This window comes from Mandrillus leucophaeus, unplaced genomic scaffold (genome assembly GCF_000951045.1).
Source record: "Mandrillus leucophaeus isolate KB7577 unplaced genomic scaffold, Mleu.le_1.0 Scaffold27, whole genome shotgun sequence".
Taxonomy (NCBI): domain Eukaryota; kingdom Metazoa; phylum Chordata; class Mammalia; order Primates; family Cercopithecidae; genus Mandrillus; species Mandrillus leucophaeus.
In genome coordinates this window covers 169,859-193,619 of record NW_012102809.1, presented here as the reverse complement: position 1 = coordinate 193,619, position 23,761 = coordinate 169,859, and the positions used below count along the sequence as shown (strand labels likewise).

Here is a 23,761-nt window from a genome sequence, read left to right as displayed (position 1 = left end):
GAGGGAGGGGAGAATTCATGTGGGCAGGAGAGGGTGGGAAGAGAGGAAAGAGAATACACATATGCCTTCTTCAGCTTTAAACACCCTTTATCATCTTGCTTCTGGCTTGCTTTACATTTGAGGAGCCAACAAAACTTCTGTTCAAGAGAAACGGGGTGGATCAGCAAGAGGAACACGTGGCAGGAAACCAGGGCCCCTCCAGGAGCCTCAACCTCAGGGCCACGTGGCAGCTGGGCAGCGACCCAGGGAAAGAGGACGGGGCCATCCAAGCAGACTGGGCATCTCACCTTGGGGAGCTTGCTCATCAGTAAGCAGGTAAATAAAGACAGAAGTACAGGCATACAGATAACAACCAGAGGCAGAAGCCAACCACAAACTAACACAATTGAAGTCCTGGCACCAACACTTCCAAAAATGTCTTCAGTGTTAAAAGAAATATAAACAGAATCACCAAGAATAAATGTCTGCATATGAAAACATCCCCTTCTTTTAAAAATACCATAAATGGTTCACACTGAAGACAGAAAATACCCAAGCTGAACTCTAGCTCATAAAATCTACCTGGTATACAAACAATACCCGGTCTTCATAGATGAGTATAAATCACTTTTTCTCTACCTGATCCTGCACTGTAATCTTACAACACGTGTTATTTTTAAAAAGGTCAGGTTCTTCGTGTTAGAAGCTTAGTGAAGGCGTGATAACATTTCTTAAAACATTTTTTTTGTTAATAGTGAGAAATAGTTTTGTTTCCTGCAGGTGCTCTGGTTAAATACACAAAATGAAAAATGAAACACCGAAATTTTTACATTAGAAAGAGTTCTGTTTCTTTTTTTCAGGGGAAGGGAGAAACCTTTCATTGCCCAATATTATTTTCTCAGCAACTACAAACAATATCGGGTTTCTGATTTGAAAAATCACTGTCTTTGCAACCGGAGTTTTCACCAACCCTCAAACCCAGAACCATCAGCAGATGCTGGAGACGCTGCCCCCGCCCAGCCCCACAAACAAGGAGACACTTCTGAGCAGACACAAGCAACCCCCTGACAAAGTCCGAAGCATGGAAACAGGTGAAGGAGGATTTTGTTTTTTCCTCTTACGCAGGTCTGGGCTTACTTTCTATTGAAATTAATATATGTGGCAATGATTTTCCGCCATTTTACCAGCATCATGTGCTCCAAAGTTTCGATACCAAAAGTGTACTCCTGAAGGGCTATGGCTGGCTGCAAAACCCTTGCCTCTGTAGTGAGAAGGCCTCGGTTCCAGCCCTGGCCCTGCCACGTGCTGACAGATGATGCTGGGTAAGCCACAGAGGCACCAAAATAACACCATCCACCTTGCTGGACTCAGGGTTCTCAGAGGGTCATGTCCCGGCATTCTCTACCAGCTGGAAGGCCAGGGGTCACATTTTCTGAATTCCTAGGCATCGCCAAAGGCCCAGTCAGATGTCTCCAGATTTGGCGGCAGAAGAGGGACCTTATTCTCTGGGCTTCCACCGGCTCTGTTCCTACGGGATTTGCACCTGCTCCAAGCCACGGCTCTTCTCTCACTGTCATTAATGTTTATAAAGCATCTACAATGCATATCTTGTGCATACACCAAAGGCTCTGCCAGGGAAGATCTTGGGATGAACTCATTTCTGTTACCCACAGTACCTGTCCCAAGGCCTGGAACGTAGTAGGGGCTCAAGAAATGAATAAATTAGTAACCCTTTGTCTTCAAAGGGAAGAACTATCTGGAAAGGGACGGGATGTGTGAAGAGGGTATTTGCAGCAAATAACAGCAAAAATCTTGCTAATTAGAAGTAAAGAAGAGCGAAGATCAAAGCTCTGTGCTGGTGATGGCGTGGGGGGGAAAGGCACTTTCATACATTGCTAGAGCAAGCACAAATCACACAACCTTTTTCAAAAGTGACCTGGTAAGATCTACCAATACCACTAAGGATATCAGAAACATCGGTCGTGCCAGGAGAGAACGGAGGCAGCGAGGCATGCCGGGAAAACCACCGGTCTGAACGGGGACTCCCGGCTTCCATCAGGCTATCCAGACAGCCGTGGGAATGAACCCCAGGCAAGCCCTTTCATGTCTCCCGTCGTCCAGGTTTCCAGGTTTCTGTCCACCCAGCGACGGAGCTGGGCTTGCTGATCTCTAGACCCTGCTTAGCTGGGACTTCTGTCTCAGACACACAGCGGTGGGGCACAGAAATGGGCCAGAGCTGCTCAGAATCTCAGATGTGACTTTAGGGCGGACCAGAAAGCCTGCAAGTCCCCAGGTTTCTATTACGTTTCTAAGATCTTCATTCTGGAAGGTCTACTCCTCAGCCACTCTTCTGAAGAGGTAGAAATTGGAGACACAGGCCTTTTTCCCTTGGCTGACCACCTCATCCCTCATGGTCCAGGGGATAAACATACCTTGTCTCATCCACCCAAGACGCATTGGAGACCATCCAGCCGCTCCCTGACCACAGGCAAGGCACAGCCACTCTGAAGGCCTGAGAACAGACCTTCCATGTTATTTAAGCTAGCGGCCATCAATAAACACGTGTGGTTTTGAAGATCTCAGAAAATAGAGGAGGCCCAGCTCTCTCCTCGCCTACCATTTATCCCTTCACCCTCACTTAGGGGCTCTCACCAACCGGGGGGTCAGCGCACTGCATTTGCTTGGCCCCGCACAGTCGCCCCGCTCACCTTCATCCCTGCCCCGTTTCTCTCCCAGGATCAGGGCCGGCAGAACATGGAGCTGCCGAGGCATCAAACCCATCCATTAATTCCCCACCAACTGCAAACACATCATTTCCCGGACTCATCTCGGGCTGCGTGAGGACACAGCTTCCGGATCTGGATTTGAAACTCAAGACAGAAGGCTGCCTTTATGCCCCAGGCAGACAGCTAAACAAAGATTTGAAACTTCTAAGAGTATAACTTAGTGTGGGCACCACCAATTCAAGTAACTTTGGTGCCTCACTTTTCCCCACTGTGCAATCAGAGGCTGTTGGTTTAATTTTTAAAATAAGAATAGACCATGCATTACTTGCGAACTTAAAGATTAATAAAATGCTAAGGGGGCAATACTAAACTACATTATGCTACAAAACAGTGGTATAACACTTAATAAATATAAAATCACATGGAAGTACTTATTATGAAGCTAAGATAATAACAGCACCCAGAGACCACAACAGGATGTCTCCAAGAAAAAGCCATCCCAGTGAAGAAAAAGGGCAGCACTTCTCTCTCTTTTTAATGGCAGAATTTGTCCTTATAGACTGAGCTACAAAGGGAATAAAAAAGCATCTGCAGTGTGCTGTGCGGGAACACAGTTTGCCCGCACCTCTGAGGTTTTACACAATCGGTGGGCTTCTTATACGTGAGTTACAACCCCCGCTGCTTCACTCGCCAGCCTGTGGCTTCCCGAGTGACAAGGGCTGGAGCTTTGATTTCTAACACTGGCAGATCTCCTGTCTACACAGAGGTTACAATGGGAGCAGATTTAAGGGTCATGTGCACACACGACAGTGTGTTCCATGACATGGAGTATAAGGCAGGGAGGCAGGCCTGGGGGCTGAGGGTGGAGAGGGCATCTCTGCAATTTATTAAAATAAAGGAAACCTCAAGCCTCATCTTGTGATTTAAGAGGAAGTCAATCATGACCAGTTTGCAGTTTAACTTACCATCTTGGCCATAGCTTGGCTGTATTTTAAATACAAACTACTGTTGACAGATTAAAAAATGGCTATTTTCAAAGGAACTGTTAGGCTCCAAAAACTGTTTTGTTGTTGTTGTTATTTCCAATAAAATCACGCTGGAACACAAATTACGGCACCTTACCAAAAAAATTTATGAGCTAAACAATACAAGGAAGTAGGAGCTCGGCGATCTGGAGAAATTAATTGAGGTTTGTTCACCATCTATGGTTCTCTGGTACTACAATGTTTAGTAGAATCATTTATTACTCTACATTCTCACTAGTTTTAGCTTGCTTTATACTAACTAAAATCTGGCAGCCCTTATGGCTAAAGAGAATAGATACAATTAAAAAACATTACCTACTCTTGCCTAATAGAAATCTAAATGAAAACAGCCTGAACCAGGATTCTTTCTTTCAGAACAAGTCACCCCTCCCTTTCCAACACCCCACCCTAAAATAGAAAAACACAGACACATCGCAACCACACAGCATTATTTTCTAAAAGGAGGTAACTTGGGCTCTGTCAAGGCCAATAAACATAAATAGATTTTACCTCTAGCCAACAGCTCAAACCGTCCATTAGGGTAAATTTAAAGATGTTTTTGGAATTAGTGCACAAGCAGACACACCCTGTTTACCCTGAAAACCTAAAACACAACAGCTTCTACACGAGTCTCCAGGTTACAGGGCCCTGGGAAACCTCCAGGCACAATTTACCTTCTGTTTTCTTTAACCCCTGAATGCCAATGGTGGCTATTTCAGCTTAAAGGGGACAAAATCCGGAAATGAGCAGGCCGAAGTGTTTTGGATTTTAAAACCAGAGATAACTCTGAAAGGAATGAAAATGGGCTTTAAATGTCCGTAAGGTCCAGTGGGAAATGCAGCATCAGCTTATTGCTAGGCATTTAGCCAAGAAAGCCAAAGTGGCAACGCAGCAGGAGGGTGATCAGAAAAAGCACACACCCTTGCACCACGCCACAGACAGCGCGGTAACGTAAATATGGCCTGAGCACAACGGGAGCACCCTCAGAGACCGCAGGAGCAAGTTCGCACGGAGAGAACGTGGCCGCCTTCGTGAATGTCACACGCACTCCCACAGAATACAAACGAAGACACCCACACACGCCCCCCGGTGCTCTCTTACCTCCAACATAGGCCTGGCACTATCGTGGACAGACAGAATATGTGTCACCTTGTTCTTGCTCAACTGTTCCGCATCCCTGGCATCTGTCAGAGAAGAAAGGGGATGGACATTTTGATATCTTTGCAAGTTAATTACTCCTAAACTCTAGCCAGAAAAAAAAAAAAACAAAAAGAAACCCACAAAATGACTTGCATATTTCTTTCCTGAAACTTCATAACTGACCATATACGTAGGGAATTTCGGGCTACTGCTTTCATACCTTTGTCTAGCTTTATTTCTGATCGTCTCATCTTTTGACCCAAAGTGACAAAGAAAAAAACTTTCTATGAGGAACAAGAGTCCCTTGAAATGATCAGGCACAGACAGGCCTCTGGAATATAACAGCAGCCTCCGCTCACTCCTGCTTGGCTAAATGGCTACCTCGAACCATCTGCCATGTGGTCCCTAGACTGATGCCAAGGAGCCATAAGATGCCGTACATCACAGTTCAATATCGTATAGCCAGTCATTAACCAACGTAATTACTTCTATAAACCAATGAGAATTCCTGCTCAACAAGTTTTTGTAATCACCACTCTCCTGATTCGCCTTTTTTTCTTTAAAAACTTGAGCCTCTATTTTATTCTCCGGAGCACTCCCCAAGGCAACTTGAAAGCGTGTTTCAGGCTACAGTCCTCAAGCTTGGCCCAAATAAACTCTCTGTATTAATTTTGCCTCAGCTTCTTCCTTTTAGGCAAAAAAAGTGTTAATCTAGAACTTGAAGTGCACTTAGATTAATCAACGTTGTAATCATGATGGATTACATCATCAAGAAGCTAAATTTACGAGACCATTTTGTAGTCAGCATTTGTAAGAGACGACCTTAGGTCAGTCTTTTTGCATGAGACACATAATATTAGGAATATTTAAAATATTTTTTTTAATTCAATGACCTCTTAATGATTAGAATTCTTAAAAAGCTAAATACAAAAGAACCACTAACTCTGGAAGACAAAGGAGCCTGTGCGTTACTTCTTTCCCCAGATGTCAAAAGCATGGACAGTTCTGGAATCAGACAGGCCTGTGGTTTACATCATCTATATTCACTTTAAAGCACAATTAGAAAATGAAACTCGCTCTGGAAATTCCAAACAGAATTGTCCATCAGCTCTCAGTTGGCTATTAAATTATCTCCATATGAAACTAGGAAGAAAACAAAATTATATTCCCTTCCAATGTTCCCACCTGCAAAAAGAAGACTGAATGGTGTGATCCCCTGAATTGGAACCTTCTACTAACCTACAAAACCGGGGCCAGCAGGAAATGAGGAGGTCCACTGCCCTGCGCCCCCATCCCAGCCTGGCCAAGCTTTTCAAAATGATACAGGAGAAATGGATTGAAAGGCAAATGTTCAGGCCGGGTGTGGTGACTCGCGCCTGTAATCCTGGAACTTTGGGAGGCCGAGACAGGCGGATCACCTGAGTTCAGGAGTGTGAGACCAGCCTGGCCAACATGACGAAACCACGTCTCTACTAAAATTACAAAAATTATCTGGGCGTGGTGGTGTGCACCTGTAATCCCCACTACTAGGGAGGCTGAAGTAGGAGGATCGCTTGAACTCAGGAGGCGGAGGTTGCCGTGAGCCGAGATCGCCCCACCGAACTCCAGCCTGGGCAACAGAGTGAGAGTCCACCTCAAACAAAACAAAACAACAACAACAAAGAAAGGCAAATGTTTAATTGTCATGGTTCTGGAGACTATTTCATGGCATGGGAAAATGCTCAGGGTATAATGTGAACCATGAATGTGACACAAACCCAATGTATAAAAGCACAGAGACAAACACAGCAGGGAGCACGGCGGGACCGGTACAAAGGCAGCCCCAGCTCAGAGACAGAATTACAAGTGGGTTTTTCCTTATCGTTTACGCGCGCGTGCGTGTGTGTGTGTGTGTGTGTGTGTTCTACATGAGTGGCTCCGAAGTTTAACACCCTGTGAACTATCAAGAGGCTCAGTTAGAAAGGCGGAGGCCAGAGCTTAGTTCCTGATCCAGCCGGGGCTGAGGCATCTCCATTTCCAACAAGCCTTGATGAGGACGCAGAAATCAAGAAATGTTGTTTTAAACATTCAGCAATGTCAGGAAAAAAATTTAACTAATATCAAAATACCAGTTTCATTTTAAAACTCTTTTCATTGCTCCAACCTCTCAGGCTTCACATTCCAGGCTACTGCTTTCCCAGATTCAAATTCTCGAGCTTCCAATTTAGGGCTATTGCTTTCCAGTATTTTGCCTCAGTTTATCTCTGACCGGCTCATCTTTTGACCCAAAGTGAGAAAGAAAAAACCTTTTTATATGAGGAACACGAGCCCTTTATCAGGCTCAGAAAGGCATCCATCATGCAGGAACAGTCGCCTCTCACTCCCGCTCGAGCTAAACAGTTACCTCGAAGCCCCCTGCTATGGATGGGAGCCATCTACACAGCACATGCGGACTCACTGCCAACCCCCACCCCTCACAGGTTGGGGTACCAGCAGGGCTAGCTTGGAATTAGGCAGAAGCTAGAATCGTTTTGGAAGCCACAGGCAGCCAGTCCCACATTCACACCAAAATGGGATTTTCCAATCGCCACCAGCATGGACGTTTTAGACAAGCAGTGAAACAGACGAAGCCAGGGCTTTGGCGCTCCCCGAACCCGCAGGAGGTGGGACAGGCACCCAGCAGACGTGGGGCAGCCTGACGGTGCCAGCTCATCTTACCCTCCCGCCTGGCTCCTCCCGACACCCATTCCGCCTGGCGTTCGAATTTTAACAATCCGTATTTGTTTCAATCTACTTTTCTCCTTTCACAGCAGCTTTAATGAGATGTAATTCACAGACCATAATATGGACCCTGATCAAGTCCATGATTCAGTGGTTTCATACGTTCACAAGGCTGCGTAACCGTCACAGATCATAACTTTAGAACATTCTCTTCACCCAGTAAAATGCCTTTATAATACAAATACACAGCCAATCTTTTTAAAGTGGCCTGGGGAAAAAAAAGTATACATTTCTGAATACAGAAGACCACTCGATATCACACAACAGCCAGCGGACTGCTGGACTCCGAAGCAAAGGGAAGCACTCCAGGGCCAGCGCTTCTCCTCCTCCTCCCTGCAGGCTCACAGCACGGCCGCTGATGCATCCCTTCCCGTGAGGCACAGGCTCTGCCCACTGACTCGAGTGCATAGAATGCTTAATGAAACCTGCTGGGTGATGACCCTGGAACTTTATTTCTTACGGACTTCACATTATTGATTGTCCTGGAAGGCCAGGGAGCAGTGAGGTCACGAGCTGGGAATCCAGCTGTAAGGCCCAGGGTGGAGCTTCCTCGGGGCACAGACACAAGCTTGTATATTTCCAGCGCGCTCCTCCTGAGCACAGACCTACAGGGGCAGAACTCAGCACGCCGGTGCTCAGCACGGGGTCCTCCAACCGGCAGCACAGCATCACCTGGAGCCAACTCCACCCCGGGTCTACTCCAACCCTCAGCACAGCATCACCTGGAGCTGACTCCACCCCGGGTCTACTCCAACCGGCAGCACAGCATCACCTGGAGCTGACTCCACCCTGGGTCTACTCCAACCCTCAGCACAGCATCACCTGGAGCTGACTCCACCCTGGGTCTACTCCAACCCTCAGCACAGCATCACCTGGAGCTGACTCCACCCCGGGTCTACTCCAACCCTCAGCACAGCATCACCTGGAGCTGACTCCACCCCGGGTCTACTCCAACCCTCAGCACAGCATCACCTGGAGCCGACTCCACCCTGGGTCTACTCCAACCCTCAGCACAGCATCACCTGGAGCCGACTCCACCCCGGGTCTACTCCAACCCTCAGCACAGCATCACCTGGAGCTGACTCCACCCCGGGTCTACTCCAACCCTCAGCACAGCATCACCTGGAGCCGACTCCACCCCGGGTCTACTCCAACCCTCAGCACAGCATCACCTGGAGCCGACTCCACCCCGGGTCTACTCCAACCCTCAGCACAGCATCACCTGCAGCCGACACCACCCCGGGTCAGCACAGCATCACCTGGAGCTGACTCCACCCTGGGTCTACTCCAACCCTCAGCACAGCATCACCTGCAGCCGACTCCACCCCGGATCTACTTGATCAGAACGTGCACTTTAGCGAGAACCCCAGAAGGCCACGTGCACCCTAACAGCGAGCCCCAGAGGGGACGGACTTCGGCCTGGTGCCAGTGGCTCCTCCCCAACTGCCAATCACAAATGCAACAGGCTGGTAACTCATAAAGCCAACAGGAAGGTAACCAGTGGGAATTCACGTGGAAAAGTAAGTCTGGATGGACATATGCTGACCTATCGAGCATGGTTATTTTGTCTCAGCGAGCTGGCAGCAGACTACCTCTGACCAGGCTGGCCTTGTCCAAACAACTGGGTACCCACCAGGGCTGTCTGTCTCCCTGGCAGACACAGAACACAAGCTCTAGACTGTGAACATGGTCTCAACGCGCACCACCGGCAAACACACCGTGCCGAAGAGCGTTCCCTCTTTTCTAGAATCTGTGGACATCTTCAAACAACGAGGGCTTCCTGTGTCAGCTGACATCCACTGTTGCTGGTGCCCAGTTGGAAGGAAGCCACAGACCCACCCTCTGGCCCAGGGAGGGGCTGCTCTCTCTGGCTTCCCTCCTGGCGTGTGGGCAGCCCCAACAGGGAGGCTCTCACCAAAGCGTCGAAGACCCAAAGGCCGGGCTCAGAGCTGGGTTTGTTTGTGGGTCTTCTCCAGGAGGAATAGTCACCAGGTGCTGCAAAACCATTTGTTGATTCATTACAAAGCTTTTTTTTTTTTTTTTTTAAGGGTTGCAGAGTGACATGTGAGGGATCCCACTGAAAGGAAGGAGGGAAGAGGAGAAGGAAGGAAGGGAGGGAGAGAAAAAGGAGGGAAGTGGGGAGGGAAGAGAGGAAATGGGAAGGGGAAGAGAAGGGAGGGGAGGAAGGAGAAGGGACAGAAGAAGGGAGTGACTGTCCACGTTCCTTTCCACTTTCCTGGTTCTTGTGTTACAAGAGGAACGTATTACTTGTGATTTTAAAAGAGCAAGATAAATGACTATATGAGATGCCAGGCGAGAGCACAGATGACAGCTGGATTCACCGCCCAGGAAAAAAGAGGCCACATTCCACACAGGTTTCCACCCTTGCCAGCTAATGCCACCCAGCTGCCTACTGCAGACCTGGCATCTATCGGGCCCCATGGCAGTAGCAGTGAGTGTGTGGGTGTTTATTTCTCAGGGCACCAGGTATTGGGCACTGAGCCACCGAGGGCATCGCCCATTGTCTGGGTCAGCCCCACGACAGCCCTGTGAGGCAGACGCCATCTTCCCAGTCCACACCCCCAGGTGTGTAACTCGTCTGAGGACACACACTGGCCCCTGCCTGTTCTGCACCTGCTGTTGGACTCTGACAGCCTGAGGACAGGGACGCTGGTCCACATCCAACTCCCAGCACACTGTGTGCTCCCGACAAGCTTGTGCAATGAACAAGTGAATTCACAGTACAACGGGGGAAAATACTTCCTCTCCTTCCAGCCCTATTGCCAATTCACTGCACTCTCCTTCCTTTCTTTCAGACAAGCCTTGTACCTGGAAAGCATTTAATAAACGTTTGGCTAATGAGTGAATAAAACACAACCTCATGCCAACATCAGAATAACTCAAGGTAGTAACACAGCATCGACCCGAAGAACAAGGAGAGGAGGTGGGCTGTCCACAGCACTCTCAGAGACTAAACCACAAAGCACGAGACCCAGGAAGCTGGAAGGAGTCCTATGTCACGGAATATTTAGAAAACAGGTGTAGCGTGTGGTATGAAAAGAATTTTAAATATTTTCTTAAAGCCATCCTTCCAGAAAAGGTAATCTTTCATGATTAAGGCTGAAACTCTCACATACTATTGTCAGAAGTACTGAATTTGGTTCATATTTATTAAAATGTTCAATTTCAAACCTTTCATCCAGAATTCTACTTCTAAGAACTTATCCTAAACTCTGTTCTCAAAGACACTCCCTTTCCCCATGAAAACAGTTAATACCTCACTAAATAACTCTGACATTCGCTTCATTAATGTCCCCCGGCCTGCCCCCCACAACGGGTTTGCTGCTTTTTCAGAACCACAACGCTTACTAATTTAGCAAGCCCAGTACTATTTTTAACATGCTGTACAATCAGCAGCTGTCAGCTCTGTGCTTAATTCTCCTGGAGGCCAATGAGTGAGCTGGAGGGAGATGGGGCGGGAGGTGTGTGGAAATAAACATCATACAGAGCGCAGAGAAATAATAAAGATTATTTGCACAATCAGTTTGAATCTGAACTCGGAAATTTCAGCAGCATCCAGAAAGCCGACAGGAGTGGCCAAGTTCCGGCTTGTGAGGGAAGGGAGGAGCAGGAGCTGCCGACGACACGGTCCAGCTCTGTCCAACCTAACACGGTGGGGCCTTGTCTGCAAGCTTCCCAAGCCCCTCCCAGCCTATTAAGGGCCCCTCATCTCTATCCTCCCACCTCATCTCAGTGATTCACTTACACAAACTCTGAATGTCACCTGGCAGGCGGGCTTGGCCCCTCCCTGGAAGCCGATAGGCCCAGGGACCACCGAGCTCTAGAGCTGAGTCAGTAGCCGACAGCGAATCAATTAGTACCGAACAAGGGGCAGGAAATGTGTGAGAAGAGCAGCAGCAGCAGACGAGAATCTGCCAGAAATGAAATTGTCACTCTTGTTTCCCGGGTGACTTAAAAAGAACAGGCTTCTGAAAATTTCTCAACAGTAACTAAAAAATGAAAGTGGTCAAAGGTTATAAGTCAGTCACGTGATTGCTGAATGTGCCTGTTGTCCACCATCTTTTGATGATCATGTCCCAACGGGGGTGGAGAGTTAAAAGGAGCACCTGAGGCAGAGCTGGAGCCTCACAGCCTCACCCCACTCCATCAGGGGACGGGCAAGGGGTTGGGGTGCACCCAGCAAGGGGCTTGGGTGCACGTGGTGGCCACTCCCAGAACAGACCGTAGCCTGAGCCTACACTTTGCCTGTCAGTCTCACCCATGAGAAGTCTAAAGCTGATCTTTTAGAAAGCGAACTCACTTTTGGTGGAAACAGCCCAAATGTCCACGAACAAATAAATGGAAGCAAAATGAGGCCTCTGCACACACTATTCGGCTTTAAGAAGGAAGGCCATTCTGACACTTGCTGCGACATGGATGAACTGTGACACTGTACTCAGTAAAATCAGCCCATCTCAAAAGCACAAACACTGTGTGATTCCACTAGGAGGAGGCTCTGAGAGTCGTCAGATTCTTAGAGGCAGAAAGCAGAATGGTGGCTGCCCAGGGCTGGGAGGAGCAGAATGGGGAGTTAGTGTTTAACAGGGACACAGTTTCAGTTTGGGAACGGGAAATGTCCTGCAGAAGGATGTTGGTGGCGGCTGCACAGCAATGCAAATTACTTAAAGCCACTGACCTACACACTTTAAAATGGTCAAGAAGACACATCTTATGTTCTGTGTATTTTACCACAACAACAAAAAAGCAAGAACTCACCTTTGAAGTTGCCGATGTACAGGCCGGGCAGGATCTAGGAGGAAGACAGACACAGACGTGAGCCTGGCAGACTCTAAGTGGATGGCTTTGCAGAAGGGGCCTCACCCAGCAGCAGGATCCCTGCAAAGCCCAGGCGCTTCCCCAGTACAGCCCCTCCCTGACAGACACGTGGGCGACCCAGCACCCCCAGCGGCCTGTGGAAGGCTGCAGGTGGTGCCCATCGCCTCGCTGGGTTGAGGGCCCGGCTTTGACCCCGTCATCCTCATTTGCAGCCCTGCAGTGCTGGTGGGCATTCCGAGGGCCCAAGTCCCCTGCCCCGCCTGCCCACCCTGGCCCTGCAGCCCTGGCGGCCCCGCAGCCCTGTGCTCTGCTGCACGAGGCCACTGCACACACGGTGCCCGCTGCACACACGGTGCCCGCTGCAGGCGGTTACGTTTCCGCCCACCTCACCCTTGGCCTGTCCTGAGCCCTGAGTCCAGGGTTGGCCCCCGACTCGGCCCCTGACTCAGTGCTGGTAGCCCTCCGTGTCCCCTGGGTGGCGATGCTGTTGTGAGGGCATGACCACGTGAAGACCCATCTGTCTGTCGGGAAAACTCCTTGGGCAGCAAACGAATCGTGTCGCTCACTGCTGCCTCCCGAGCCCCAGGCCAGGATGACAGTCAACAAGGGGTTGTTAAATAATTAAATACATGATCCAACCTGCAAATATATGCAAGTTAATAAGAACACATCTTTGTTGCAAAATGTCCAAGGCAGTGGTTCTCAAACCAAACTCCCCATCAGAACTCCAGACTCTGTTAAAAACACGATTTCTGGGCCAGCCCTCCCCTCCACCTCCAGCCCCCATACGGAATGATTTAGCAGATCAGCAATGAGAACTGGAGGTGGTTTCTTTCACACCCATGATTTGCGAAATAGGAAGCAAATTCTCGTCTTGCCAGCACTTTGCATGGACACACTGAAATTTAAATAAGGACACGGTACCATTCATTAAAATGTGCTCACTCTATCACTCACCAGGATTTCCAAGCACATACACCCAGCGGTTTTGGTGACACTTCACCACAGATCCCCGGATGTCCCAGCCTCACCCTCCTGTCTGCCACTCCCATCCCCGCAGCTCCCCTGTCTTCCTTCACTCCCACTGAGAAAGTCGAAAGAGCCTGTAGTACGGTTCTTCATGTTTGCTGATTTCTTCAAGAATCTTCCTGACCACCGGCTGCCTCGCTAAAAACGGATGGCTCATGTCTAGTCATTGCAGGGGACCTATCGCGGCTCACATCAGGGCAGCAGTGCTAGGCCCAGAGTTAGTCTCTCTGCAGAGGGACAACGAGCCAAGGGGCCACGTAATGCATCAACCAAACTGGGACAGTCCAAGAAAGAAAACAGGCTCTGCTGATCATCACTTCAGGAAAACAGGCAAAAACCAGCAGTGCCCCGGGCACAGGGCTGTGCGGTCACCCTGGCTGACTCAATACCCAGAGTGGTAAGGATGCGAAATTAGCTTGGAGAGTGCCCCACAGGACCGAGCTCAGTTCTGTCCGTGACTGAAGTCACCGATGGAGGCAGGTCGGGTTAGCCCCGTAACCAGGAGCATGTGAGACGACGTCTCAGAGGACAACGCCAGCACCCACTGCCCGGGAGCTGAAACACCTGACGGGTCTTTCTGGAAGCATAACCAGTCTTTAGGATTCTCCTGGGAGGAAGGGTGGAGTCTATACTTTATCATTCCTATTTTGAAACACAGGAACAATGCAAGTTCGCCCTGGATGTGGATCCCACTGACGTTCTCTGGCAATGCTTGGCTGCACAGAGCTTTGCTGTGTGTAGTCTCTCATTCCCAAGGGTCTCTCCTGTCTTTTTCAGGATGTGGCAGTAGATACTAAAGAGCATCATTGCCACGTGGCTCTTTTGGCTGGCAATGCAATGACCCCTCCTTGACCGAACTTTAGCCAGGTTCCTGAGTCCTTTTCTCAAGAAGGCCCGGTCCTTGGCGAGCAGAGACCTGCTGAGTGGATCCCCTAAGACCCCACCAAGCGGCCCTTCCTCCACCCCGACGTCTAATCCAGTTCCCCTGAGTGGCGTTCCACCCACTCCCTCACCCTGCCCCCCGCTTTCCATCCACCCTCGTCCCTGCCACACTGGAGTCGCGTCCTCCCCTGCTGCAATAGTCTTGAATGGAGTCTTCCTTGCTGGCTTAAGCAAGTGTCAGAAACACTTTTCTTTTACAGCAGTGACTGCAAATGGCTCCGTATCTCTACAGTTATAATCACTGGGTGATTTTCTAGATCAAAATGTTTCCAGACCATAAGCATGTTTATCTGCCCAAAGTCAGAGAACATACTGCCGTGGATAAAGTTCCTCGGGCACAACGCTGCACACTCGGGGTACTGGTGTGACTGGGAGACAGGGCCCTGCCCTCACGGAGCAGCTCACGTAGGGAAAGTGGAGGTGACCTGATCACTCTGGGGTCACAGAGGGCTTCCTGGGGACCGTGGCACTCAGGGGAACTGCAGCCCAAGAGGAGCGGGCAGACAGGTAGGGGACAGAACAGTCAGCCTGGAGAAAGGGTCCTGTCTCTACTGGGGAGGAGTGGGAGAGAGGTGGAGAGAAGGCAGGGGCCAGTGCAAGGAGATGGCCCTGCACAGCGGACACTGTGGCCACTGGCTGCTATCCAGACTCTGAGTTAGGTGCCATGAAATGAAATACTACTAAGATGCCTAAGATGTGTGGGACTGTGAGGAAGACAATCTCATGCATTTTAACTTAATACATCTTGAAAATGGTATGAAAAACAGGAAAGGTAGAGCTGTGCGCAGCACACTCCCTTCGTCACCATGCGCACCTCCGTGATGGCGATGGCGGGCTCCCAGAGGGGGGCTTCTGCATTTCTCTCTGAGCTTGCCTACACCACCTGACACGCTAGTCCTGTGCATGCACTATGCCAATTTATGGTGGTTTTTTTTTTTTTTTTTTTTTTTTAAATCAAGAGGGATTATTTGGAAAACAGATTACAGCCCATCTTTGCTTTTTTTCTTTGTACATCTACTGTCTTCTCTACTAAACACAAACTAATAAATTTTATATTATCTTTAAAATTAAATGAGGGCATGAGAGTAGACCATCTCCACATTCTAATGTTGTAGAACCGTGATGTTCTGACTCCTAAATTCACCGTCTGGAGCCCGGCTTGCTGCAGAACCATCTCGAGCAAACCACTCTTTTCCCACCCCCGTGTCGAGTCCTCCTGCCCCGATGATGCCACCTTCTCCCAGTCACCCCGCATGGAAAACCTGGGGCTCCCACCACTGTGGCACCTCTCTCAATTCTCCGCTCCCCTCCTCCCGGGAATTAGAAGACCCTCACGGTATCCCTCCTCGGCCTTGCCCAGAGCCTCAGTTCCCACGGGGGTTACAGTAGTAAACACTGAACTCACTCCTCTGTCCTATCAAATTAATTTTCTAAAGCCATATTCTTCCTGGGTGATTTTCTACCTCAAAATGTTCAGTGACAACCCTTTTACTTAAAAAATCAAGGCCAAACATTCAATACATATTCAGCATGGCTTTCGCACGTTGGCTCCAACGTATCTCTGAAGGGTTCCCCTAACTTCCTTCTCACGTCCAGCCGAGCCAGGTCACCCCCACTCTCCCAATACCCCTTACTGGTCCCACCTTGCAATAGCACTTTCTTTGCCCCAAATAATCGTTCTAAACAGAGAAGAAGTTCCCACTGTGTGGGGTCCTTTATCTCCTGGGTATGCTCGAAAATCACAAACCCTATAATGGCCATTTATTTTATTGGTTTTCCAGTCTCTGAAACCCTTTCCTAGGTTTGGGGATCTCCTGGGCCCAGGGAGTCTGGGTGGGAAGCAGAGCCCGGCTCTTAGTACAGAAGCTGCCAAAGCCGGACACCTGCTCACATGAGCCTTCGCTGCTACATGGGTGTGCCCCGTGTGTGACAAGTCTGCTCGCCGACGGCAGGGACAGCCTGGAGTGTCCTCTTTGGCAACAGAGGCAGCAGGGCTGTTGGTACCTTCAGAGCCCACTGGCTGCAGCATCAGCATCTTGCAGTAGCCCCAGAAATGCTCTCAGTGACCAGTTTAAGCATCTGCTCCCGCCAAGGTTGCCCCGAGTCTGGCTCTCCAGCCACCAGGCTGTCTGCTCTGCTCTGTTCTACCCAAGGTAACCACGTTTGGATGCTGTTGCTTACCACCACGGACCCTGATGTGGGCTTTCAACCTGGAAATCACAAAAATTTTGACCCATCTACTTTCACAATATTTTTGTTGCTGGTAATCCGAGTACAGAGAAAGAGAACATGAAATAAAATCAAGTAACTTTCCAGCAGAGGAGACCTGGGAAAAACAAGGTGTTCATCTGGTACAACCCGGCTGACCAGTCAGCCCATGCAGGAGCTGAGCTCAAGCCAGAAGCAAGAAACACAGGGAGAAAATGAAATCATGACCACCTGGTAGAAAGCCAGGCCAAGTCGGAAAAAAGAGTTTGTAAACGCAATTCGGGAATGTCCCACTACGCTAAAGTAAAAAGCACAGAATTGACGCTAATCCTCTTCGGGCCTCTGAAACTGTCCTTTCCCTGCGCTGGGGACGCTGGTCCTGAGCAGCCTCCCACAAGATGACCATTTCCAGGGAGGTCTCTCCTGACCACCGAACTCCCCGGCACTCTCTCTCTCATATCGCCTTGTTTTATTTTCTTCACCGCAGTTATCAGTGGCTAAATGGCTTTATTCATTTCCTGACTTTCGGATTGATCTTGCAGCAGGGGCTGCATCTGTCTTGTCTCCTAATGTGTCCCTAAAACCTGCCCAGAGTCGAACACACTGAGAGGAAGTCAGTGAACAAACGGTGATGAAACAGCACAGGCCACAGAGGAAGATGGTCTCTGGCATTCTGCAGGTCAAAGATTCCTGTTTTCTGTTACAAGACTGTCTGGGCATAGATAATATAGGCAGAACCCTTCTGCAGAAATGCTCTGAAATCATCCTAAAGATTCTCCATGCTTGATGGTTCCTCTTGACGGATAGCTTCACACCCACGTGTCACACTGTGCTAACTCCAGCTTCACAGGAATGCAAAAACACAAATCCTCAGCCACAAAAACGCACTTAAGCACAAAAGAATACTGCTTCTAAGGCAGGAAATATTTTGAGTTTATTTTTTAAACATTTCTTTTAGTCCTTCAGGATGCATGGAATCTAAGAACCCCACCCAAACTGATGTTGAGAAGTAAATTCCTGAGCAAGCAGCCGCAGAAGGCCGTGTGTGGGGTGGGGTGGCGGTGGAATCTTAATTCTTTCTATGTCAGAAAGGACTTTCTGGGTTTCAAAGCCAGGGATGAAGGGGAAAAACTCTGGTGGATTCCTTGAAGGGTTAAATGTCACACAGACTTTTTAAATGCCATTTGGCCATGGACTTAACCAGTTTGCATATAAAAAGGGAAGAATATGAGAATATTCTCCTGGGCCCTTAGAACACTGCCTTTAACATCTGCTCTTCAACATGAAACAAAAATGTAATATTAAATGGAGAAAAGAGAGCCCTCGGGGGGTGGTGTACAGGAAAGGAACCAGAGCCCACCAGCACGTGGCCATCTGTCAGTCAGTCCTGCAGCAGCGGCTGAGTGTTCACTTCCTGCAGGAGGCTCCTCTCCAAGCTGCCTGGGACTAATCTGCATGGCGGGGTCTTCGTGTCTTTCATACTAACAACCCACTACAGGATCTAACACAGTGCCTTGACAATAGCAGGTGTTCAATAATAATACCATGAACAGGTGAATGGATGGATGACTGGACTATGCAGGCAACCAAGTCACCTGCCGCCAGGTGGAAACACATGAATTTAGCGGCACAAAAGTGCCTGACCTTCCAGTCCCTTCCCATATGAAAATACAGCTTCTCAACCCTGTAGCCCTATTCCACCTTTTGCTAACTCTCCAGTTCCAGACCACACAGGCCTCAGGAAATTCTGAGAGGAAGAACCCTCAATAGTGGTTCTCGACTGGGGATGATTTCACTCCCCGGGGATATCTGCCAACGTCAGGGACATTTTTGGTTGTCACAGGTGGGGAGGAGGTGCTACTGGCAACTATTGGGTGAAGATCTGAGATGTTGCTAAACCTCTCATAATCCACAGGGCAGTCGCACAAGTAATTATCTTGAAATGTCTACAGGAGCAGCCGTTGAGGAACACCGGTCTGTGCCTAGAGGGAACATATTCCCCTTGAATTATAATCCTTTCCCAACTACACTCCCTCATCTTCCTAACAGGGCAAAAGCCATCCTCAAACAAGTGTCAGTCACATCCAAGAATACTCAAAACAGACTGTATTTGAACTTTACAGTTTGGAAAAGTGTGTTCTAATAAATTCCCATTTGCTTCTCCCAGTAACTCAAGTAGTAACTGGGGAAGGTATCATTACCCTCATTTCAGAGCCAGGGAGGAGGAGATTGGATTGGCTAACCTCCTAAGGTCTTTCAGTTCTACACATCTACGAATCCAGGAAGGAAAACAATCCTGACACTGAGAAACATCTAAGTGACTTGTTCAAGATCACAGCCGTGAAGCAGCAGAGAGGCGGAGGTTTCCCAGGTCAGGCTTTTTGGTAGCCAGCCCCTCTCAGCAACAGTGGGCTCCCCAAGGGAACAAGACGCACCCACTGAAGTGAGGCCTCCCAGCACCATGAGAGGCTTCCCGAGAAGAACAGGATGGCAGCCATTCCCACCAGGCAGGGAGAAATACAGGATGGCAGCCATTCCCACCAGGCAGGGAGAAGTACAGGATGGCAGCCATTGCCACCAGGCAGGGAGAAATACAGGATGGCAGCCATTCCCACCAGGCAGGGAGAAGTACAGGATGGCAGCCATTGCCACCAGGCAGGGAGAAGTACAGGATGGCAGCCATTGCCACCAGGCAGGGAGAAGTACAGGATGGCAGCCATTCCCACCAGGCAGGGAGAAGTACAGGATGGCAGCCATTCCCACCAGGCAGGGAGAAGTACAGGATGGCAGCCATTCCCACCAGGCAGGGAGAAGTACAGGATGGCAGCCATTGCCACCAGGCAGGGAGAAATACAGGATGGCAGCCATTCCCACCAGGCAGGGAGAAGTACAGGATGGCAGCCATTCCCACCAGGCAGGGAGAAGTACAGGATGGCAGCCATTCCCACCAGGCAGGGTGCTTTCAGAGGACACACAGCAGGGAGGAAGGAAGAGGCCACAAGAGCAGGCAGGCCGGATGCTTGATGAGCTGAAGGAACCCTGGCAGTCAGTGGAGGGCAAGATGCCAACCAGAGGGTCCTCATATCCTGCCCTAGAACGCGAGGCTTCAGCCCACTTTGAGGCTGATCAAGATAAAGACTGCTGGCACATGAGAAGCATTTCGGGCAGCCTTCTCTGACATAATGTTTGGCTAGAGACCAGTCGCTGTTTTGTTTTTAATGGGGTATTGTAGTACTTAAGACTAATAAGTAGACAGTGAGGACAGGAGTTTTGTTTACAGGCTCTCCCCCAAAAGATTTGAGGGTTCAGACTCGAGAGAACTTTGAGTCAACTAGGAGTTTTCAAAGGCTCCACAGGAACACGACATTTGCATGCAACACCCTGCTCACTTTAACCCTAATCTTACCAGAGACATTTACTAGACGAACATCTCAGCAGACGAGTATCTTAGAGGCACTCTGCATTGTGGCTGAGCCACTGTGGCTTCGAGTCCCGGCTCTGCTACCCACCAGCTGGGTGACCCTGGCAGTTCCCTAATCTCTGTGTACATCAAGAAAACAGGCACGGAAATAACAGGACCTGCTTCATGGCGTTGTGGCTTACTCTACGTGGTAACGTACTCAAAACACACCATAAACTCACTGGCGATTATAATTTTGGCCAGCGTGGGGCATCTGCCTAGGAATTGCACACAAACAGAAACAATAAAAAAATAGTTTTGGTTTTGCTGCCTTTTACCCCCTTCCTTATCAATGTCAAACATGAAGGAAGAGAGGTGATTTTGGCTATTTGACAAGTAATCGAAGCTATGAGGAGCTTTTCAAATTACTTTTTAGGAATTTTAAAACTGACTTGGGATGAATTGGCACCCAGCTCAAAGGACAGACTTTTCCTATCCTCAAAATCAGTAGAGACTGGGGTCCAAACCCAGTTCCGCCCTGCCTAGCACTGGACCTTATCTTACCTAACCTCTCCAAATCTCCATTCCCCAATCTGGGCAAATATAAGGTCGTTTGACCTTATAGGGCTATTGTGAGGCTGAGATTTTATAAAGTGTTAAAAAAACAGATGGTTCACAATGGTGTTGCTTTTTTTTTTTTTTTTTGAAACAGGGTCTCCCTCTGCTGCTCAGGGCTGGGGTGCTGTGGTACAGTCACGACTCGCTGCAGCCTAGACTTCCCGGGCTCAGGTGATTCTCCCACCTCAGCCTCCCAAGCAGCTGGGACTACAGATGCAAGCCATCACACACTCAGCTGATTTTGTTTGTTTGCTTGTTTGTATTTTCGACAGAAACAGGGTTTCGCCATGTTGCCCAGGCTGGTCTTAAACTCCTGGACTCAAGCAGTCCACCTGCCTCAGCCTCCCAAAGTGCTGTGATTACAGGCACGAGCCACCGCACCCGGTCCTGCCTTCATTTCCTGATCTTTAATTTTCTAGAATACAAAAGCTTTTTCCCTTCCATCTTCTGATAATCTGCTGTGTATACCTAATGGGAATTGGCACAGTATTTTGCCATACAGGAGACCGGAATGTACCGACAAGAAGAGCCATCATGGGGATGTGAAATAATAGAAACTGCTCTCCCAAAGCAGTCAGAATGGAGCCTGCACTGTTTAGACCAGAAATGTTCTTTTGCCAAAAATGACCAATGCGTATGAGATTGGAAAGAAATCTTGTCCCAGTAACCTCAGGGCACACACATTCCAAGTTACGTTAGTTTCCGAGGCATTGCACATATTTATAAATGTTCTTAGAAAAGGATTTCTAGGGGTAGCACCTTCCACTGATTCTGCAAATCAACATTCTTTTTTTTTACAGATGGGAAAAATACGAAGCCTCGTTCCAAGTCACACAGTAATATGTGAAAAGTTCTGGTTAAGGCTCTTAACTCACTGGCCTCCAGCAATCTACTTTGCCACGAACTAACCTTGTGATTTGGGGTAGTTCCTCCTGATCTCACGTAAACATGTTTACTGCAGCAGGACTCCTTGCCTGGACTGAATGCCCCTTCTAGGTCACTTTCATCCCATCTTCTGCTTTCCCCACTTTTCTGAAATTGCCTGTTATCCTCTGGAGCCTCTACTCCTCCCCACCTTGTGTTCTCTCTCTCTCTCTCTCTCACTCCCACACACATACACACCCTGTGTTGTGCAACACAGCAGCCATCAGCCACAGTGACTATTGAGTACTTCAAATGTGGCTAGTCCAAAATGAGACGTGATTTAGGTATAAAATACATGCTATGCTTTGAATATATAAGTGATCTGGGGATCCCGAGATTTTTCCTTTCACAAAGACATAAAAAACATGAAAACTTCCATGAATAATTTTATATATTAGTTACATGTTGAAACAATAGTTTTAATATATTGTTAGATAAAATATATTATTAAAATTAATTTCACCAGTTTATTTTTTAATGTGGCTCCTGGAACATTTTAAGTTATATACATGGCTCGCATCATATTAGTGCTGGACAAGCGTTGATCTATACTGAAGGTTCTGTGAAGGATTTTTGGGTCATTTACCACTGCACTCCCTTTTCCTGCCTCCCCACCCACTAGCACAACACCTGGCTCATAGTATGTACATAATAAGCGTTGAAGCAGAGAAGTCTCTAAATCTCTCTATACATATATTTCTTCATTTATACACTGTGAGTCTCTATTCACAAGATACTAAAAGTCAAGCAATTTATTACCCATTTTGAAAGGTAAAAAGTGTACGAATATTACTGCTTTTGTTGAAAAGCATGAAAATAACGTTGATCCCTTAGGCAACCATCTGTATTCCTAAATATATTTTTTGAATTGTATTACACAAATACTATAAGTTTAATGCTGAAAACGGTGGAGAGGGAACAGCTCAAGTGGGAAAAACTGTAGAAATAACCAAAGGAAAGCTGAGATACCGCCGTCATCAATGGCAAGGCAAACGGAGCCCACAAACTTACGATGGCCATCTTTATTGTTGTTTTAATTTAAAAGGCAGAAGGCTCGCGGTGCGATGGATTCCAGTGCTCATGGGAATATAATACAAGTATTTAGCCGAGAGAGAGAGTCTGTTTCCAAACTTGATCACTCGCCAAAAAAAAAAAAAAAAAAAGTGAATACAATTCTGTTTACCAAAATACCTCAGTATTGGTATGCAGGCCCCAAACACACAATAGTTCTTTCACAAACTGAGTAACCAGGACACAATAAACATGACATGGGCACGGGAAAAGTTAGGTTTTCCCTGGACTGACTCCCCACTGCATCTCCCCTTCCGGGAATCCGCATTTGCAACACTCCGGCCCAAACTCCCAAACCACTGCCGACCCCGTGTTGAGGGACACGGACGAAAACACAGCCGCACTGCCATCCCCACGCAGTGTGGAAGCCGACAGCGTGCAGAGCTGCGGGTGGGCGGAGCGCAAAGACAAAGTGAAGCAGAAAGACGACTCATCCAATCCAGGGCCATTCAAAGACCTGCAAAAAGCTACTGTCTGTGTTGTGGGCTCTGTACAGTCTGGTGACTCCTTCCTTGAAACCAGCCCAGCACCAAGTAACAAAATCCTGAACCTTGTGGTTCACACGCACACACCCCGGCAACTCCCAGCCGCCGGAGCCGGCATCTGGCAGCGTCCGTGGACAGGAAAGGGATCCCACGGGCTGGGAAGGGAGGTGCGGGACACAGCGAACCCGGGGTGCGGCCCAGACACTGACGGGACAAAGGGAGCAGCGCAGACTTTCTAGAAGGCCCCGTGGGGCAAGCCCCCAGCAACAGGTTGCCCTCGTCGCAGCGTCACACCAGCTAACGCGCTCCGAACCTTTCCTCCGCTTCCCACTGATCTAGAAACAGCTCAGGGCTGAGGACTCCGCTAACTTCTCTGTCCACAGAAAAACTATCTGCGCCCACGGGCGGCCGCAGACTCTGAGGGGAAAGAGGAAATGACAGCGGACGCCCGTTCACTAACGATGTGTGGGGGGTGACGCTTCCAGGGCGCAGTTCGGGAGCCAAGAGGAGGGGAAAAAAGAAACCACATCCATTCAGCTGATCTCCCGGCGGAACGTGTCCAGGCTCTCGACGCGCGCGACTCGCTCCAGCCTCAGACACGCACCGGCTGCGAAGGCG

At 48.8% G+C, this 23,761-nt stretch overlaps 1 protein-coding gene across 1 annotated transcript in view; it reads right to left on the bottom strand.

The window, feature by feature from the left end:
- DUSP22 (dual specificity phosphatase 22) overlaps window positions 1-12,438 on the bottom strand; it is a 47,526-nt gene extending 35,088 nt beyond the window's left edge. The window contains exons 1-2 of the mRNA XM_011984535.1: window positions 12,407-12,438; window positions 4,832-4,914 (exon numbers count right to left, since the gene is read on the bottom strand). Of these exons, the coding sequence (XP_011839925.1) occupies window positions 4,832-4,840 (9 nt within the window). The 5' untranslated portion in view covers window positions 4,841-4,914; window positions 12,407-12,438. The remainder of the gene's footprint in view (window positions 1-4,831; window positions 4,915-12,406) is intronic.
- Between the last annotated feature and the right edge of the window lie 11,323 nt (window positions 12,439-23,761).